The sequence below is a fragment of the Anopheles arabiensis genome, chromosome 2 (genome assembly GCF_016920715.1).
Source record: "Anopheles arabiensis isolate DONGOLA chromosome 2, AaraD3, whole genome shotgun sequence".
In the NCBI taxonomy this organism is placed as follows: Eukaryota; Metazoa; Arthropoda; class Insecta; order Diptera; family Culicidae; genus Anopheles; species Anopheles arabiensis.
This window is the reverse complement of record NC_053517.1, coordinates 91,263,459-91,282,147: the sequence shown is the minus strand read 5'-3', so window position 1 is coordinate 91,282,147 and position 18,689 is coordinate 91,263,459. Positions and strand designations below refer to the sequence as shown.

Below are 18,689 nucleotides of genomic sequence, written 5' to 3'. Positions count from 1 at the left end.
TATCTTTGGTTGGTGGGTAAATTCCAACCCCCTCTCTGCGTGAGTGGCGGTGATCTTCTCCCCTTCAAACGCTCCCAACACCGTCCAGCCAACCGGACGGACACACGATCATCTAATGCCCTTTTGATTTGCTATCACAAGCCCGAAAGTGCTAATGAATGATTGATTTGATGGCGTTGTGTCTGACGGCATTGGAACCGATTGAAAACATCTCCTTAGTGGATGATCGGTTCGGCTGATGATCACGATTGTTGTTCTTGTACTTGAATTGTTGATCGCGTCTTGACTCGACAATGGTTTTGAATTGAACTTCAAAGATGAATGAATGGATGACACAGCGGCCATAGTAAATAGAGTTAATTGTGGTTGCAGTTTGTTGGCAAGATCACATCATCACAATCACGGTGATCGCGTGCAATATTGGTGATAATGAATGAATGCGCCTGGAAACTCGGGCATCACACTATCGCTATCTATTTTTGCTCGATTTTGGATTATAATAAATCAATATCGATTAAGATGACTCATCGAGACCAGTTTAAGACCATACCAATAAGAAAAAGAAACTCTAATTGGAACTGTCTCCCACAGTCCTTCGAAAGGGATTTTTGGTGACCATTCGTGATCAACTTTTGATCTAAATATGATACAACAATTACGTAATTAACAATACTTTGCACAACAAACAACTCAAATATTTAAAAACTTTAAAAACAGCAATATATTTTACACAAAATAGTAGGTACATCTTATGCTAAACACACATCTGCCCTTTCTGTCCCTTTTACTCTCAATGGTTCTCCGCTTCCGGCGTTTTCGCCTTGTTCGTCAGTCCAACAACCGTCTCGTCCACGCTCGCCGGCACCAGCGGTTCGCTCACGGAGCTGCCAAACGGTAAGCTGCTCAGATCGTTCTGGCCCTGGAGCAGGACGGCCGCATCGCTAATGTTGTGCTTGTGCACCTCCACGTACGAGCTGTTGGTTTGCGAAATGTTCACCACCGTGCCGGCGATCGGCAGGGCGGACAGCAGATCGCTCAGCTTGGTCGGCACGGTGCCGACATGCACCGGGGCGATACCGGTAAACACCTGCCCCTGCACGCTCGTCTGGATGGGCACGGGAATGTCGCCCAAGTCGAGGTGCGTATCGTTACCGCCGTGGCTGAAGAAGGACAGATCGACCTGCTGGTGGCTGTGTTTAATAGAAGGGTTAGAAAGAGAGCAAAAGGCAATTTGTTACAACGCTGACCGACAATCAGAAGAGGTTGTTTGGGGGCGGGATGGTAAAGACACTTACGTGATTGGTTCATCTCCTTCGAGCGTTTCGTTCTCGGGCACGTCGGCCAGAATTCCAATTTCGTACACCACCGCTTTGATCACGTACCTAAAGGGAAGCGCAAAATCGATCCATTATTTCAAGGCATTTCCCTCTCGAGAAGATGAACTCCCAGTTCAGGAAACTCACAACTCCTTGGTAGTGTTCTGGGTGCTGTTGCCACCGATGAGTGTCGCCTCGTCACTCTCCACCGTCGCACCGTACTCGAGCGGGCTGTACAGCGAGTTGAGCGGGTAGCCTTGATCTTTCTCCTCGGACGAAGAGTCGGAGGACTCGGAATGATCCTTCGGGTATTCCGCCGGAAGTGGGCCAGCCACGACACAGCACACCACCACCGCCGCACACCACACGGTAACGGCCAACTTCTGCCAACCCGTCGCTCCTTTCGTAACAACCATCGTTGCGTCTCGGATCTCGTTTCTTGCTCAACTTTCTGCGGCGGATGTTCACCTGCGAATGACACCGTTGGCCGGCGTGTTCGGGCAGCTCTATATATATGAGTGCAAATAGAGTGTCCATTTTGTCGTCGCCCGGCTGCTTCATGTTTTAGCACGCGGATGTGAGAGCCACTGTGTGTGTAGGACGTCACAATTAAGAGCGTCGCGATCGCTGTCCGATCGAAATACACACAGCAACGGGGCCAGCTAATTATCGGGACTGGGAGAAGATTCACACCAGACGTGTAGTAGGAATGGGCAGATGGGGGGGGGGGGGGGTGGCCAATAGTGACGATATATTTATCGTATGTGACAAGGTGATCGGTATATTGAATTCCTACACAATTGGTATCAGGACGACTTGTTGAGTTCGATGTGAGGATCAGCTGTTCCTTTCTTCTTTTTGGTGAATCACCCGGATTGCTTTGATTGAAGGAAAACAAAAGGTTGAAAACAATGCAGAATTTGTTTGTCGCCACGTTACAAAGGTCCTAAGCCACGTGTTGTAGTTACTCAGCTAACGATGTTATTTCAACCATGATACCGTTCACCATCTCCGGTTTATTAATTAGTAACTCTTCGGCGATGCTAAAACTATACAGAAAACTTTAGAAAATTATTTAAATTCCTCTGCACTTCTTACTGTTTTGCGCAATATGTGTGCGCAGTCATTGCGCAGTCATGTTGTCCGTTATGAGCCCTTTTTTCGGCAACACTGCAATGAATCATAAATTACTCGCCCGATGCGCCTATATTGGCTTATTCACCCGGCGCAAAAATGTAAGTGCACAACATTATTCACAATTCTGTAAAGAGAAGAAAGAAAACACATCGAAGAAGGCGTTGAAAAAACCCCTCCCCGCAGCGCAAAACCGTGCTGTGACGTAGCGCTAAATTAGTCCTTCACGAGCATGTGACGATTGGGAGAAGGAGGGAGAGATGCTAATTTTCACGACAACTTCGACTGTGCTGTGTATGCCCCCCCGGACAATGTCAACCGTCCGCTGGAGAGTGAAGAAGAACGACCTTTTTTTTTTGACCGGGAGTACACTACCTATTATCGTGCTGCTCCGCCGGCGCCGATGCATAAAACGATGGCAGGACCGAACCAGGGCCGCTGCTCAGAACTTCCGCCGTCTGTCTTAGTACGTTTTTATCGCTCGAAGAACGGACATAGGGTTGAGCGCTGCCGAGAACTTTTCCGAAGCGAGACGAGATGACCCTTGCAGCCCGTTTTGTGGTGCGTGTTTGAGTTGAGATTTACTTTCGTTCGTACTAAAAACGCTTCATTTCAATATTTTTCCCCTTCCCTAGTTAAGCGCTGTCCTACTGTTAGCCACGTGCTTCGCCATTCCGGTGGCTCAAAATGGTACCGGGCTCGGTGCGGCGCTCACTAACATCGCCAACAGCTTCGTGGTGGTGAGCGAGGATGTAGAACTGGAGCCCCACCCGACCAGCAGCGGTGGCCACGGGGAGGAATCTACTGTGCCGGAAGCGCAAAGCGTGCTGCATCTCGAATCGGCCAACGTGCTTCCCTCGCTCGTGCACATTTCGCTCACGCCCGAGGAGCACCACATAAAGGCGGAAACGGCCGAGCTGGTGTACACCAACGATACCGATGCGCAGGGCGTGGTAAAGATAACGATCGTGTCGGAGGAAGAGGACTTTTCCGGCGATTCCACCACGGACACAGCGACCGTACGGGAGGAAGATGATGACGTCGTTACTACGGAGGAAACCACCACTGAGGAGGAGGAGGATGAGCTTACGACGCTAGAGCCACAGAGCAGCTCCAGCAGTAGCGCGACGACCGTTGGATCCACTGCGCCACCGGAACCGATCCTGACCGTGCTCGGTGCGGATGAAGTGGACAAGGACAGGGAGGAGGAAATTAAGGAAAACATTAAGGAGGTGGAAGCAATGCCAGTGATATTGACCGTAGGCGTTTAGCGGTGCCTTTCTGCTTTGTGTTTTTCAAAATAAATGAATTATTTTTCACGAGTTATCTCTTCTTCCATTATTCGCGTTTTCAATTACATTAATTCACACTCTTCTCGATTCACAGGGAGGGGGAAATATGCTGCAAGAGCTTTACGATGCTTCCGGAAGATCGCCGCTGGAACCGGGGACGAGCTAAAAACAGTGATCAACCATCAATTAGTAAATCTTTTGTGTGTGTTTTTGGCTATCCCGCCAACAGGGAAGGTAAACCCCTCACCATCGTAATGTTGTTGCCGTTCAGCAGTATCTGGTCGAGCTTGGTTATCCGCCGGCCTTCCGGTGTGTTCTCGTACTCCGTCACGTCCTCCAGCAGCATGTTGACGAAGTCGTCGAACCCAAGCAGCGTGCCCACGATCTCCTTATCGTTCTTCATGATGATGTGTATCCGCGAACCGATGCATTTATCTACCAGCTCTGTTGGTGGTTGTGAGAAATGGTTGTTTTTTTTAGTTCCCGGTGCTAATTGCTCAGTCACCCCTCGTCGCCCTTGGTGCAGAGATGGCATACGTACCGAGTGGTAGCAATGTCGATTGATTCGCGACGGTTGTTTGTGCCATTGCAAGGAGCTGACTTTACGTGATGGAATCGCAATTTTCTGCTCACAACTTTACCTTCGGGATCGCTTTTACTTGCTGCTTTTGTGCAAACGAGAGTGCGTGCTTTCCGCGCCGCCGGCAAATTGTTTTGTTTACAGCAGCTGTGACGTTTCCCGCAGACGGTAGCAAACGGCAAACGTCACTGCGACGCGCACGTTGTGAAGTGCCCTGTACACGACAGTAATCCAATGTAACACAGTTTGGCAGATTTTTGTTGTTGCGAATATTAATTTGCATAACAAAATCAAATTATGCACATGCAATGGCGTTATAGCTATTTTTTCTATTATAATTTATAAAAAGAATCTCGACCATAACACTGGTTTTGGAAGAAAAGGCAAAACCCATTCATCTCTTTGTTGTTCGCTTGCAGCATTCCAACGGAAACGCTTTTTTCCCTTCTTGTTCACTCCATAGCCATGTCTCGAGGCAAATTTCAGCACATGCGTCTTGCTGCCCAGCACGCGCCGAGAGGACAAAACACAGCGGCAGCCAGCAAACGCAAAAGTGCGTTCGGCGCTGTCACATTAGTCGAACGTTAGCCACCAACACACCCGCTAAGGTCGGCGGCTACTAACATTCGTGTTGGCCTACAGCTGGCCATCGCTCCTACACCGCCCCACCATCCATCCATCCATCCGTCGTGTGTCGTGTGGTGTATGTGTGTGTGTATGGCGTACGTACTAGCGGGTGGTGGCGGGTGATTGATATCCCGCTGTTCTTCCATCTTCGTCCCCGTGGTGTTGGTTGGCATCATTATCCGGTTTTTTTTATTGGAATCGGTCTCTTGTGTCAGGAAGGTGGCCAATTTTTCAAAACGATATCCTTTCTTTCGGGTTCAGTGGTCTTCGTTTCCTAGCCAACCTTACCTACGGTATCCTTCCGCGTGTGTCCGTGTCGTACACCGTGGATGATCGCTTCTTTGTGCGTGTAGTGTTCTGCAAAAAAACGGAATCAAAAGTGAAAAACATGGCGTCGACCACTTTGTTCCGAATCCTGCCAGTGGATGCAGAAGGAAGTGTGCCCCAATGCAAGCATCTGGTTGCAAACTGGTAACTTTGGCGAGGGTGTGCGTGTGTGTGAAAGAGTGAGACAGCTCGAGCTAATAGTACGGAGAATTAAAAAAGAAAAAAAAGAAGTGGTTATTGCATATCAAAGAAAAGCAAGGAAAGCAGCTCCTTCCTTCGTTGCGCTCGTCTTCAAGTGTCTGTGTGTGATGCTAATGTTTCCTTAATGCGTCTTCTTCGCCCACCATTTCCGCGTGTAAAGTGAAACCCCAAATGCCATTGTTTTGTGTTGCTGCTGTGTTGTGAAACGCGCAAACTTCGACGCTTGCTAATCCAGGACATGTGTGCTAGCCCACACACACACACTCCACTGCTCACCTGTGCCAGCGCCGTTTCCAAGCAGGTCCAAGCAGGTGGCGCGTGCTTCGGCTGGGATAAAGGGCAAAAATCGATCGACAGCCAACTGTCCGGAGCAAGTTTAAATTACGCAAAAAAGGGGGCAAAAATCGATTCTTCCCCATGCCCGTCCCCGGTCGCGTAGAGAGAGTCGTCCCCCGGCATAGGAACATAGCTTAGAGAGGGAGCGAATGCAATAGCAGGAAGGAAGCAACAACAAAAAAGGCAAAACATCAAAGCACACATCCTGTAGGTGCGACTGTGAAAGTTTGTGCGTGCATGTGTGTGTACTCTTCGATGGAACAACGGAGACAGCTTCCAGGTGGAACTACCAAAAAAGACCACATAAAAACCCTCCCAGAAAACCAAGTGCCAAACTGCTTCCAAATGTAATCAGCGGAACAACAGCACACTTCAACTCACCTCACCGCCCCCTCAACCCGGGCGCTGCCATTAGAAAGTGATGCTAATGATTTAAAGATTAGTTGCAATCGATTTTCGAGAACCCGTCTGCAAAACGGGGAACGAGGAGTTTCAGAAGGAGGTTGCATCCGAACCGAGCGAACGCAAGATGAACCCCGACCGGAACAGCCGGAAGTATCGCTCCGGAAACAATCTGTACAGCGACGATGAGCTGGAATTGTCGTCGGTAAGTACGCGGATCGAACGCGGGAAATGGATAAAACCAACCAAGCAAAGGGGGAGGAGTGGGCGAGCGGAAGCACCAATTTGCACTCTCGTTCGGGGGGAGATGCACGGAAAGATATGGGCAAGAAGGTGGCCGCCTTCTGTTGGGTAACGGGCGCGTGCGAAACAATAATCATTCTCACCGCGGGAAATCATTCGCAGAGAAGCGCCGCCGGTCGCTTTCCTCCGCTGTCATGCTGATGTCATGCGGTGTGCTTTTTTTTTTTTTTTGAAGTTGTAGTAGTCACCGTCATCATCGTCGTCGTTGCCGCCGCCACGGGATCCCATTAGTATGCTCCCGGCGGCGATGTTCGTGCGTTTCCAATGGAGACGCAAACGTGCCTGCTGTAAGAAGAGTGTAATTAACATTCGCATTTACAATAGGGAGTGGGTGGAGAGTGGTGGAATGTGTTTGATTTCTTACTTTTTGCCCCGGAGTCTAGACCGAATATGGCAAAGGCATGACGACGGTGGCGGCAAACAGTTGCACTAAACGGGCATTGTGTTTCCAACCGTTCTCCTACAGCAAGGTGATGGTGGTAATTGCTTCTCGCTCGTGTCTGGAAGTTACTTTGGAATTTGAAATATTCAATAATGAGCCATCATATCAAAAAGTTTAAAAAACGGGCGAATGTTGTTGCTATTCATTTATAAATCAATTTTCCTGGATCACCGAATCAGTTGTCTTATGCCCTAATATCCTTAATGGTGTTTTACGAAACTATTGATATCATTATTGGTTGGTTGGGAGGCGTCCTAGTCGCCTAAGGCAAGGGTCTCCAAATTTGTCTTTGTGCGGACAGCATTGCCTTAAAAGAAACATTATTGAGGGGCATTTTTGGCAATATATTTAGCTAAATAGATAGCATTATAATATTTATTTGACAAGAAAACACAACCTGGATATGACTAATATCCACAGCTCTATAAAACTGAATCTGAAATTTGATCTTAATGTATTAGGAATATATTTTTGAATAAAATTAGCCAAAAATTAGGTCATTTATCAAGTCTTTGCGGTCCACATTTTAGGCTTTGCTAGGGCCGCTGTAAAGAGTCACCAACTCAAACACGACCGAAAAAGGTCCGATTGAGGTAGCACTCCGAACCACAATTAGGATAAATATAATCTCATGAAGCCAGCATACTAAAACACAGCAGGCCTATACTAAGCACGGTTGTTATATTGGAGGATAATAAATTAATAAGAGCCTAATGAAGATGCTCTAAATCCATAATGTTTATTGAATGCATAACACAGTTGAACACAGTTGCCGGTCTCGAGGTATAGACCTCAAAAAGGACAGTTTGTGTGCATATAAAATATGCAATTCATTTTAATGTTATTCACATAAAACTATTTTTCCCGAATCCATAAGTGATTTCTTCTGGGTCGGCCAAAGTGAGTTGAAATATTAGGTGGGCTTATCCAGTGCAATTTGACGCCTAAAAACGAAAAGAGGAAGAAACCTCGGTTTGATAGTTAGATCCATAACAAACTGGGTGCTTTGATGATTTTTCCGAATACTCACTCCTAAGTCTATCGAATTTTTCACGATTTTCTACAGTTTTTGAGAATAATTCGTGATAAGATGAACGGAACTTGATAATGAGTGTTGTGGACAGACCGCTGCCTCATCCTGAGGGCTCACTGTTGACAGCAAGGCGGTCATCCTGTGACGTCCTCAGTGAGGATCGCGGCGCGAGAAGGACCAGTCGTCCTCTCCCCGCATTGCGTGTGTGTGTGTATGCGTTGTTATTTATATACGTGTTAAATGTATTACCATACCAAAGATAGTGATAATATAACATATTCTGTTTGTGCCGTACATCGTCCATGTTTGTTTTGTGCGGACACAACAATGAGTAAACTGGAACTCTGATCAGCTATTGGTTAGAACTATCCATAAGCGTTCTATCGTTTTTTTTTTTTTAATTTGATTGGTTGCTTCCTGGTTATACGCATTCAAAAATCACTTCATATGTATCATATATAGCGACTAGTTAAGGCCCGGTAAAATCTACCGGATGTCCTCAAATTTAGAATTATTTTCAAACTCTACACGTTCAGTGGCAACAACCATAACTCAAACACCTATTTGTTCTTATGCGTTACACCACAAATGCGTTAACCTTGTAACTTCCTGGACAGTTCTTACTGTACTTTGCAGAACCGTTAAATATCGATGAGGCTACTTTTGAGCCAAGTCACGCAATTTTGTAATTTTCGAACTGATACATTCCATGCCTCTGTTGACACAAATGTATAATTTTTTTATTATTATTTTTTAGTTATCGGCGTGATTTTTTGGAAAGTATAGCTAAGTAGTAACCTCAACAACGTGTGCATTGAATAACGTATTGATGTGCAGTGGATTAAAAAAATTAGGGTGCCGCTAATACATATACAACATGTTTAGATCCAATCCCAATTGTGTACTTAAAAACATAAAATTTTTGAAATGCTCACTTCTGCTTCAATCCATTTTGTGTTTGTTGTGCCCATAAATGTAAGATTGAACTATAAAAATATGATATCGCACATGGTTCGAATTACATTTCTACTGTTTTTTTCGACTTATGTTTCATACGTTAGATAATAAGTAATAGATGCTTAGAGCATTTTCAATGTAAATTTTCCCGGTCTTAAATTTTATAAAGTTCATTTTCAAAAACACCGTCAAAATTTTATTTTATTATCGTGAAACTGGTTTTGAAGTAAAGAATGCAATTTGTATTTGTGTATGAAACAAATGTTATTGTTGCGCCAAATATCAAATTTCAACCGTGAACATATATAACATATAACCCTGATATAACCATTCCAAAGATGTAGTTCTAATATTCCAATCTATACTGTTATAGAAAAGAATGGTTCAACACTGTTATAGCCTTTCCAGACCAATTAACTACTTTATTTACTCTTGCCGCCCTACATTTTTCAGATTTTGCGTCTTATTTGACGTGTCCTTAATTATAACGTGGTTGTTCTTGATCAACACCATAGTACGGTGATAGCATCACATGGTAGATATCACTCTTGATCGAACTCGCCATCACTCTTGATAGAAACAGTCAGAATCTTTTCAGCTCTCTTGAGCACGTTACAGTAAGCATAGTTTCATTGTGGATCGTTCTGCAGTTGATGCTGATCCGGCTAAATGCAGTGCGCACGGTTGTCTCACCTAACGCGCAGTATGTTGCAGTCATGTAGCACAATGAACCATCTCTCCCTTTAGTGCTTTGTTCCGGAAGGACATCCTGAAATAAGTAGTTCTTCCCGCCCGCGAGCAAATCGTTACAAATTCAATTTTAACTTTCAAGTTATCAACATCCGCCATCTTCCGCTCATCCATCCGCTTTCTTGCTCGGAATTTCAGCAAGGCTTTTTAGCATATGGCCGCTTAGGGTCTTTCGGCTACATCCGCCTCTTATTGTCATGCGTTGTCCTTGTCCCGACTCAGCCAATATTGCGGAGTAGTAGATTTGGGGTGGTCCCTTGGTACGTGGTCATCAACTCGAACGACTCAATAATATGCCCGTCATGGGTTCAAACCCAGAATGGACCGTCCGCCCGTAGCAAGGATTGAATATCCGGCTACGTTGTAATGAATTAAGTCTCGAAAGCCTGTATAGGCCGGCATGTCCGCGTAGGACGTTACGACAAAAAGAAGAAGATTTGAGGGAGTGTACATGTTCGACGTCCTGGGTATAGCAACCCGTTTTACAGGATATTATGTACCACACTTATCTGCCGATGACGACGGTTTATGTAGTATTCGAAGTGCTTAAGCACCAATAATGAGTATGGTTGGCTTTATTAATGATTCAATGAATTGGAATATCAACATTTCACAATTAAGCTATTTTGCATAGTTTTCAAACATGTTTTTTTTTTAAATATTGCCTTGAATATCTTGATTAATAATAGGAAGGGGTATGAGATGGGACACTTTATCATCAGGTGGCTAATTTGCAACTTTAATTATTAAAAAGTTCATTATATCCAATACCATGTGTTTTCAAATCGGTTCGTGTAAACAAAAAATCTAAGTAACCATTGCCCTCATTACCCGCGGGCTGGCAGTGTTGCATGGAGCAAGTCCTTTCGCAGCAACGCGCGTTGCTAAGAGAGCTCTGCTCTCACCGCTTTCTCTCTCTCTTGCTGAATGTTTACTCTCACGTCATTGTGGCGATTTTCGATTTTATATATAGTGAGAAGCGGTTTTGTTCGGAACAGGCGACCTTCATATCTCAATATCAATCCAAAAACTGAAAGTTACTTAGCAACTCATACAAAGTCCTTAGCAACCATAACTCCCTATTTGCCACTCTCCAAGGAAATCACCATACAAAATCATAGCCAAGCACCCCCTCCTGTAGTTTATCTAGCAACCTTAGTATAGCCACATTTCTAACATTAATCCTGCGTATGAGGGCCCTCGGTCCGTACAGGGCTTGAATCCATGATCGGCTTGATGTAAAGTTGTGCGAGTTGACGACTATTTCACGTGACCATACCATAAGTAACTAACACTTTATAAAATACGTTTCTATCTAAGCTTATCCGGTGATCTAATGATGCACCAGCTGGCGATTCGAAACGGTCGCAAGAGGATTGTTTCCCATTCAGATCTTTTCGTTGTATCGAAGATTCGGATATTCGACCTGTTCAAAGACCAACATGACAAGGCTGGGCAGCTTGTTATGCCCAAAAAAGGGAAATAAACCCTGAAAGTGACAGACAAATAAAGAAACTAGAAAATTGATATCAAAATAAAAATATGAACAGTAAAAAGCGTCTTTCTTCAAACCAAAAAAAAAAACCCAAATGATGTACGCAAATGGTCTCCAGAATACTCTACAACCTCTTGCAAACTGCTGACGAAGAATCAATTACTCTTCACGGTATATGCAGAGCGATGCTAAAAGATTAAAAAAGAATCATTCCTCCGTGTTTTTCTCTCCCACACTTTAAGGATTTATTTTCCTCAATCAGCAGAAAAAGCTTTTCCGGTTGTCTGATTTATAAACCCTAGAGCAGCAGCACGAGCGTCTCGAAAAATATTGCAAGATTAAAAACGACGGAATGCTTCAAAAACTCCCCCTCACCTCGTTCCACTCTTCTATCACTAGCGTGTGATGGTTCACTTTTAATAACTGTAACATTGCGACACATTCGAACCACCACCACCACCACCACCCAACCATATCGTGTCCTCCATTATCTATGCCGGTGATTCTATGCCTACTTCATTCAGAACGATGAATTGAAGAAGGATGTTCCTTATTTTGTCACCCTCTGGTGTGGTTGTGAGTGGGGTTCTTCCACCCTTAGCTGAGCTATTTCCATTCATATCCATCAATTGCGAGAAGTCTCGCCATTCTTGAGTGCACGTCTGTGCCGACAAACTCGTCCCGGTTTGTTTGTACAGCTTAGCCCATTCCTTCCCAAACATCATTCCCACCCGGGGGGACCTGATGACAGATTGCATATTACTCTGCCCATTGCTCGGGCAGCAGTGACCTGCGGTTACAGACCGGGCCAGCACACCAACACCAGTTGGAACTGGATCCTTTATTTTCAAAAGATCCTTGTTAGTTCCGGTTCTATCTTCGTCTATTCTCACACTATTCTTCCGCGTTGCTTTAGAGGGTTCCCTCTTTCCTACGCTTTTCCACAGCCTGCTTCGCCACCATAATCTTCCGAGCGGGTGGAAATGACGCGCCTTGTTCACGTGACATACGACCGCTCGTTGAACGACAGTTTCTCTCTCCCCCTTTCGACTACTTGCGACGCTCACGTGGCTTGCGACCATTATTGTTGATTGTGCCTTCCCCTAAGCCCTTGTGGTGTTGCTTCCTTTCCTACAACACCCACCAGCGGCGACGTGTACCCTTCGAAAGCCGGTGGAAGCATGAATTTACATTGTTGTGATGGTGGTGGTGACCGTCGCCATCGTTCTTAGGTAGCAGCGGGCAGAATGGAAGAAATCGATAGCTTACGAAATGCTTATCCCTTGCAGTGGGAGGAAGCTTTCCCGTCTCTTCCTCACCTCTGCACACCCCTCCACATGGTAGAAAGTGAGTCGAAAATGAGGCCCACGACGACGGTATAACGGCGGTGACACGATTCCTTGAAATTAAATGGTTCCTTCGTGGTGTAGCTTGTGTTTCTGTGGCCGATGGTGGAAAAATGCCTTCCAGCAGCAGCCCTTTGGACGCGGCGAACAGCCACTTCAGCTGTAAGTAGGCAGACAGCAACACCGCCACCCGAAACGACCTGGAAGAGACCCCGATGGGCGATGGTCGTTGCCTTGCAATAATCAAAAGCGATGCCACTTGTCCTTTTCCCCCCGAGGGTCGGGCACCAGGGAGCGGGAGCGCTTTTGTTCGCTTAAAAAGCACACGAAAAAACACATATCCCATTTACTGTGTCAGCTTCTTAAGGCTGGCGAAAACAAAAGGGACACGACACCGTGTGTTTGTGGTTTGTGGCGCTGCACTATACCATGCTGCACTCTTCTTTTCATTAAAGATGAGAGTGTGGAGATGATGATCTTTTTTTTTCGACAAGAGGGAAAGATGCACCATGCACGATAGCGTGTAGTGCATGTACAACAAGGTGGTCCACACACTTGTTTGGTGGTGGTTTTTTTTACTTTTTTTGTGTGTGGTTCTTTTTAAGAGTGTGACACCTGTAGGAGCACAGCGAGTACTTCAAAATGAGCATACGATATACCACTACGCCAACCACCACTACCCCACTGCAACCATTAGTTGATTGAAAGATAACAAAGGCAAAGACATTATTGGAGGGAAAGGCTTGGTGGTATGATTGAGGAATAATGTGAGGACAAACATAGAAAAGACTGCAACAAGAGCATTGTCATTGTAACAGTTGTAAGTATTTCCAGAAATGAAATAAGCAGAACCTGATGTTGGGTGGTCGTGGGTTCTTTTCTTCATTTTAAGATGAATATTGTTATCTTAGATGCATTGAATGCATTCTATGCAATTATTTCTAATTAATTTATCTCTTTCATTCTCAAAAGTACACTTCATCCCGGGTTGTACTCAAAAATGCTCATAAGATCTCCAAACCAATTCTATCTAAATTTGATCCAGTCTGCATCCGTTGGTGCCAAACATCTGGCGTAGGTCTACATCGCTTAGTTGCTTAGTTCTTCGATTAAACTCTACTCGGTCACGGATGTACACATATTTCTCAGAAGACATCTCGTGTCCGTTTAACGAAGTCCTTCAGTTTTTTTTTATTTCGTAATAAAAGTCCAGTCAACCGTATCACTGAAGTCCTACAGTACTTCCTTGAAGTTTATACTAAGTTTCTTCATTGAGAGAGAAAATTACGAATATCTCAGAATGTCTTTGGATTACTAAAAGTCTATCCGCTGTTAGAATCATTAAATTCGTTTCAAGCTATTTTTTTTTTTGGTCTCCTTATTCTCAGGCTCTGATTCTTCTTTTTGTGAAATAGATTTGGAAGGTCTTCGTCATGTTTTATAGTTCATGTCGACTCTAAGGGCGCGCTCTGTTACCTATACAACAATACTTCAAACTCGAACAAACGTTGAGATAGTTGTCTGGAGGTGCAGCGTCAGACACTCTCGAATAAACTAGACAAACATCGTCTTGAAACCTGTCAAATTCTAAACGTTTGTTCGAGTTTGATGACTTGTGCGATAGATGACAGAACGCGCTCTAACTGACAAGGTTGTTTGCTCATTGCGGTATCCTCGATCATCCTAGGATCATAGAATAATGGATAACTTAGCAAGGAGTCCTCTTCAATAGACCTATCCTATCTCTTGAGTTACATATCTGTTGCAATGTAGTAACCTATATCATTTTTTGCAGATCAGCCGGTTACGATCGTCTTCAGAATGAATCTACTCAAGGGATTTATGGTTTGAGGCTGTTATATCTCCTCTGAACTTAAGAACTTCCTTATCTTTAGACTTTTATCCAAGAAATCCTTTAATATGTATTCATGACTTCACTAACCAATCTAGGCCTTTAGGCAGGTTTAGGCTTTGTGTGACTTATTGATGTACTCTATTTGCGGGATATTCAAATCCTGCATATGCAAGAATTCAGAACCCATGAGCAATGTTGTTTGATTGCGCGATTTGACAACTAATTAATCCTAATACTTAAACGTTTTTAAACATACTCCCTTCACCACCCTGCCATTTTGCAGTCACAGGTCCTGGAGAAGGTAAAGCCGGACCGGGTAACTTCCACCAAGCCGGACGAGGACCGACGCCGGCGTACGATCATCGTGGAGAAGAAGAACGGCTCGTACGGCTTCACGCTGCAGAGCTACGGCATACACTACAAGAAGGAGCAGGAGGTCGAGGTGATCACGTACGTGGACTACGTCGAGTACGATGGCCCTGCGTACCGGGCCGGTATGCGCGAGGGAGACGTCATCCTGTCGATCAACGGCTACGACATGGAGAAAGCCGAACACAAGGATCTGGTCAACTTTATCAAAAACTGTGATAATCGAATGCGCATGGTGGTACTGTTCGAAGACTGCTGTCGGAAGGTAGAAGGAAGGTACCAGGTAACTGAGTTGTTCAGCATTTAAAATGTATTCTATTTCCATTCCCACAGGTGGAACTACACCTGAAGTACATCCAGCTGCAGGATCTGCTCAAAAGCAAGATGGCCGACCTGGAGCGGATCTGTTTGCGCGAGCGCGAACTGCTGGAAGGCAAGTGGAAAACGCACAGCCTGCCGGCCCGCAAAAAGGCGACGGCCACTTCCACCGCCGACGATGCCGATCCCGGCTCGACCACGGACGTAGAGTCTGGCGGCTCCGGGCCCTCGTTTTGCCGGCCGGCCGCCTCCACCGAGGACGTGAAGAAGCTACTCCGGCAGAAAACGTACATCGTACCACCACCGGCACAATTTATGCTGGCCTATCATGTAAGTATGCGGTGTGAATTCAAGTAACCAATGGATGAAAGAACAATTTGGCCACTCTCCTTCCTCTGCTCATTCCCAGTGCCTGGACAGTAACTACCGTTACGTGATCCATCCCTCGCAAGCAGGCACGTGTGACGCAGCCAGCGGCACCGAGTACTCCACCTGTGCGCAGCAACCCCAGGGCAACCCAACAGCGGCCAAACTTTGCAAGGACCATCAGCATATGATGCGTGGCTCCTCCCTAGACAGTAGCTCCCTGGGCGGTGGCTGCAAACAGCAGCAGCAGCAGCAGCAGCAGCAACAGTCCTCGCCAACGAAAAGTCTTCACAATTACGACACCAAAGCGGGCAAATCGGGGTCCGGGTCGCGTCGCAGCGGCCATCTGCACGGCCACTCGTGCAACCCGTGCATGGGCCACTTTCTGCGCAGCAGCAGCAGCGGCGATAAGGGGCGCGGCGGTGGCGCCGACAAGGATAACACCAGCCTGGATGCGTACGATCTGGCCAGCCCGTGCTGCGATCCACAGTGTGTTCCGTCGCGGCGCAAGTCGAAGCACCACAAGGACCACCACCACAAGCACAAACACCGCGACCGGGAGGGCAAGGAGTCGGGCGGGAAGGATCGTATACCGCGGCCAAAGTCACAGCCACACATTTCACCGCAGCAGCAGCAGCAGCCGCAGCAGCAACAACATCAGTCCCACACACAGTCGAACTATCTGTATCGACATAAAGATAAGCACGTAAGTTTCGATGGACTAGTTGCGGCGTAAGCGGAGGACATTGATTCTTCAGGAAATTCTTCCGGATTTTGGGACGGCTTTTGCACGTTTTATGTTCCTGCAATGCTTCTTTTGTTGTGGGAAATAGGAAAGAGGGAGTCGTTGTTTTTTGGTTACCCAATTCCTGAGTTAATCCCTCTCTCTCTGTGTCCTTTGTTCTGTGTCATGTCTTTTTGCCGTGCCCTTTCCATCTCACTGTCTAGTCCTTGCCATCTTAGGATCAAGACCACCGTCCATTTATCCATTTTAGTGTTTGAGTATCTTTAAAACGCGCTAGCAACAGTACGAATCTTCATGCTGCCATCTCTTTTCCGCTTTCTGCTTCCACCAATTCCCTCCATTGCTCCCCCCCATCCTCCCCCCCCCCCCACTCCCTGCCATTGCATTTGCCCTCTGTTCCAGGATCATCACCACACGAAAGTGTACGATCTAAACGCTAGTCTCGCCAGCCACTGTAGTCTGCACTCCTGCACGTCGAGCGAGTTCAACCCGGCGGCCGAAAACTCGCCCGCCTCCTACAGCACCTCCATCAGCACCGACACGCTCTACTGGGAGCCGCACAGCGAGTCGACCACCGTGTCCGCGTCCGGTTCGCTCCACAAGAAACCGCCGGCCGGGAGCGGCTCCACCACCAGCGGTGCGCTCGTCCCGCTCGGTAGCGGCGGTGGGCGGCCACCGCACACCCACCAGCACCACTACTACATCCAGAAGTACGTCCATCCGCAACACCACGCCGGCTTGGCTGGGCAACAGGGGGCGCAGCAGCAACTTGCCATCTATCCACCGCCACCGCCCCTGCCCGCCACCGTACACAAGCCCAAATCGTGGGACAATCTGGCGATGAAGGGTTACGGTGGGTACGGGTACGGGTACGGCTATCTCGAGGTGGGCGCTAAAGCAGCTGCTGCGGCAGCGGCCGCCGCCGCCACCACCAACCTGCCGACGGCAACGCGCACCCAGACCACCATCACCATCCAGCACCGGAACTCGATCCCGAAGCGGAACGGCTACGAGCGGTACTCGGCGTTTGTCGACGTGGAAAACTATGCGCCCCCGCCGACCCAGTTCCTGCAGGAAACGACCACCACGACCACCACGATCACTACGAAATCGACGGAGAATCTGCTCGGCGGCCCGTACAACCGGTCCGACTCCAGTCTGTCCTGCGAGTGTCTCGAGACGGCCCCGCTCACAGGTGGTGCAGGAACGTCCGGCGCCGGGCTGGTGGAACACGTGCACGACAAAGCGGGCTACTATTCGACTCTGGCTGGTGGTGGTGGTGGTGCTGGTGCGTCCGGCTCGGGCAAAAAATCCAATCCCAACCTTACAGAGATTGCCCGTCTTTAAGCAGGGACCGGCACTAAGGGGACGTTCCATTTTGGGGCGTGTGTGTGTGTGTGGAAGGATGTTTTTGAAACATTAGTCACACATGCAGCATTTTAAATTTCAATCGGTCTGGTACTGGGGGGAAGGAGAGATAGTAGCGGCTCAAGCTTACCGGCAATCTCAGGCATAACCCGCGTAGTGTGTGGCGGTTTAAATTAGATGTTGAACATTTGGTAACATTTAATTAGCAAAGCACACTGAAAGACACGACAGACACGCGTCACATGGGGGACACTGTGTAACAGCAGCAGCAGCTTGTGCAATGCCAATATTATCCTTAATTCACCGTTGTTTCTACTTTACTATAGGTTATAGAGAAGCGTTGCGCGTATGGCGCTTCGATAAATTACGTAGAGAAAAAAAACAAACACACACACACAGATAGAGGGCGGCTTGGTACAATCGTTTTCTTCCAGACAGTTCAGAAAGTTCCAAAAGGTAGTGTGCTAATATAGCAGCAGGAGCAGCAGCAGCAGCGCTTAGCAGCAAGAGGAAAGAGTTCCTCCTCTTTAGGGCGTGTTTTTTTATGATTTTGCAAAAGAAGCAAAAAAAGGATTAAGCAAAGATACTCGCTAAGGGCATATTTTTTGTGCTATTCGGGGGAAAAGGTTGGATCCAACTCCACTACAGCCAAACAATAGCGAGAGCGGGTGGCCATTAGAAAGGTAGTTGAATATGCTTTGGAGGGTTTAGGAGGAGGCCTCATGTCGCGTGTTTTGCTCACTTACTCTTCCGGAAAGGGCGGCTCTATGTGGGGCAGGTTGTAAGGGGATGTAATATCATGTGTAGTTGACGCTGGGAGTGGAGGACGCCACTCAAGAGGAGGCTATTTGTGGACTGGTAAAAGTGTGTCTTTCTTCTAAAGCGCACAGGTATGGGTCGCATAAAGGGAACAGTATAGAGAGATTAAAGGAAAGGTGCGGAGTGAGTTGTAACGCTCACACCGGGACAGGGAAGGGGAAGTAGGATTATAATAGATTAATACATAAAGAAGAAGAGAAAAAAAAAAACATTCGCAAAAGCTAATGATTTCATCGTCAGCAACGGAAACAGAATGTGGCCAGAAGTTTCTTTCCCTTTCATCCTAACACCAATTCCGAAACGGCAGA

The 18,689-nt window shown here is 46.8% G+C and overlaps 4 protein-coding genes across 4 annotated transcripts; 2 read left to right on the top strand and 2 right to left on the bottom strand.

Moving 5' to 3' along the window:
* Window positions 1–697: 697 nt before the first annotated feature.
* Window positions 698–1,812, bottom strand: LOC120896688. The gene is made up of 3 exons (XM_040301015.1): window positions 1,464–1,812; window positions 1,296–1,382; window positions 698–1,190 (listed from the first exon to the last, which is right to left on the bottom strand). The coding sequence occupies exons 1-3, from the start codon at window positions 1,730–1,732 to the stop codon at window positions 791–793; spliced, it is 756 nt and encodes a 251-aa protein (XP_040156949.1). The 5' UTR covers window positions 1,733–1,812; the 3' UTR covers window positions 698–790.
* A 1,063-nt stretch (window positions 1,813–2,875) lies between these two features.
* LOC120896685 lies at window positions 2,876–3,788 on the top strand. Its single transcript, XM_040301005.1, has 2 exons — window positions 2,876–3,011; window positions 3,086–3,788. Exons 1-2 carry the CDS (start codon window positions 2,988–2,990, stop codon window positions 3,719–3,721), a joined length of 660 nt encoding a protein of 219 aa, XP_040156939.1. The 5' UTR covers window positions 2,876–2,987; the 3' UTR covers window positions 3,722–3,788.
* Window positions 3,760–4,486, bottom strand: LOC120896686 (U6 snRNA-associated Sm-like protein LSm5). Its single transcript, XM_040301007.1, has 3 exons — window positions 4,284–4,486; window positions 3,990–4,186; window positions 3,760–3,904 (listed from the first exon to the last, which is right to left on the bottom strand). The coding sequence occupies exons 1-3, from the start codon at window positions 4,327–4,329 to the stop codon at window positions 3,863–3,865; spliced, it is 285 nt and encodes a 94-aa protein (XP_040156941.1). The 5' UTR covers window positions 4,330–4,486; the 3' UTR covers window positions 3,760–3,862.
* Window positions 4,487–4,833: 347 nt separating this feature from the next.
* Window positions 4,834–18,630, top strand: LOC120896683. Its single transcript, XM_040300999.1, has 5 exons — window positions 4,834–6,420; window positions 14,680–15,030; window positions 15,099–15,413; window positions 15,493–16,155; window positions 16,597–18,630. The coding sequence occupies exons 1-5, from the start codon at window positions 6,343–6,345 to the stop codon at window positions 17,539–17,541; spliced, it is 2,352 nt and encodes a 783-aa protein (XP_040156933.1). The 5' UTR covers window positions 4,834–6,342; the 3' UTR covers window positions 17,542–18,630.
* Window positions 18,631–18,689: the final 59 nt, after the last annotated feature.

What these genes read in the sequence shown, in the direction of transcription:
- LOC120896685 (XM_040301005.1), top strand. Translation starts at nt 2,988, where the DNA reads ATGACCCTTGCAGCCCGTTTTGTG. An exon ending in CCCTTGCAGCCCGTTTTGTG is followed by an intron (nt 3,012 to 3,085) that starts GTGCGTGTTTGA and finishes CCCCTTCCCTAG; the next exon opens with TTAAGCGCTGTCCTACTGTT.
- LOC120896688 (XM_040301015.1), bottom strand. Translation starts at nt 1,732, where the DNA reads ATGGTTGTTACGAAAGGAGCGACGGGTTGGCAGAAGTTGGCCGTTACC. An exon ending in CAGAACACTACCAAGGAGTT is followed by an intron (nt 1,383 to 1,463) that starts GTGAGTTTCCTG and finishes GCTTCCCTTTAG; the next exon opens with GTACGTGATCAAAGCGGTGG. An exon ending in GAAGGAGATGAACCAATCAC is followed by an intron (nt 1,191 to 1,295) that starts GTAAGTGTCTTT and finishes TATTAAACACAG; the next exon opens with CCACCAGCAGGTCGATCTGT.
- LOC120896686 (XM_040301007.1), bottom strand. Translation starts at nt 4,329, where the DNA reads ATGGCACAAACAACCGTCGCGAATCAATCGACATTGCTACCACTCG. An exon ending in ATCGACATTGCTACCACTCG is followed by an intron (nt 4,187 to 4,283) that starts GTACGTATGCCA and finishes AACCACCAACAG; the next exon opens with AGCTGGTAGATAAATGCATC. An exon ending in ACGGCAACAACATTACGATG is followed by an intron (nt 3,905 to 3,989) that starts GTGAGGGGTTTA and finishes CACTGTTTTTAG; the next exon opens with CTCGTCCCCGGTTCCAGCGG.
- LOC120896683 (XM_040300999.1), top strand. Translation starts at nt 6,343, where the DNA reads ATGAACCCCGACCGGAACAGCCGGAAGTATCGCTCCGGAAACAATCTG. An exon ending in ATGAGCTGGAATTGTCGTCG is followed by an intron (nt 6,421 to 14,679) that starts GTAAGTACGCGG and finishes GCCATTTTGCAG; the next exon opens with TCACAGGTCCTGGAGAAGGT. An exon ending in AATTTATGCTGGCCTATCAT is followed by an intron (nt 15,414 to 15,492) that starts GTAAGTATGCGG and finishes GCTCATTCCCAG; the next exon opens with TGCCTGGACAGTAACTACCG.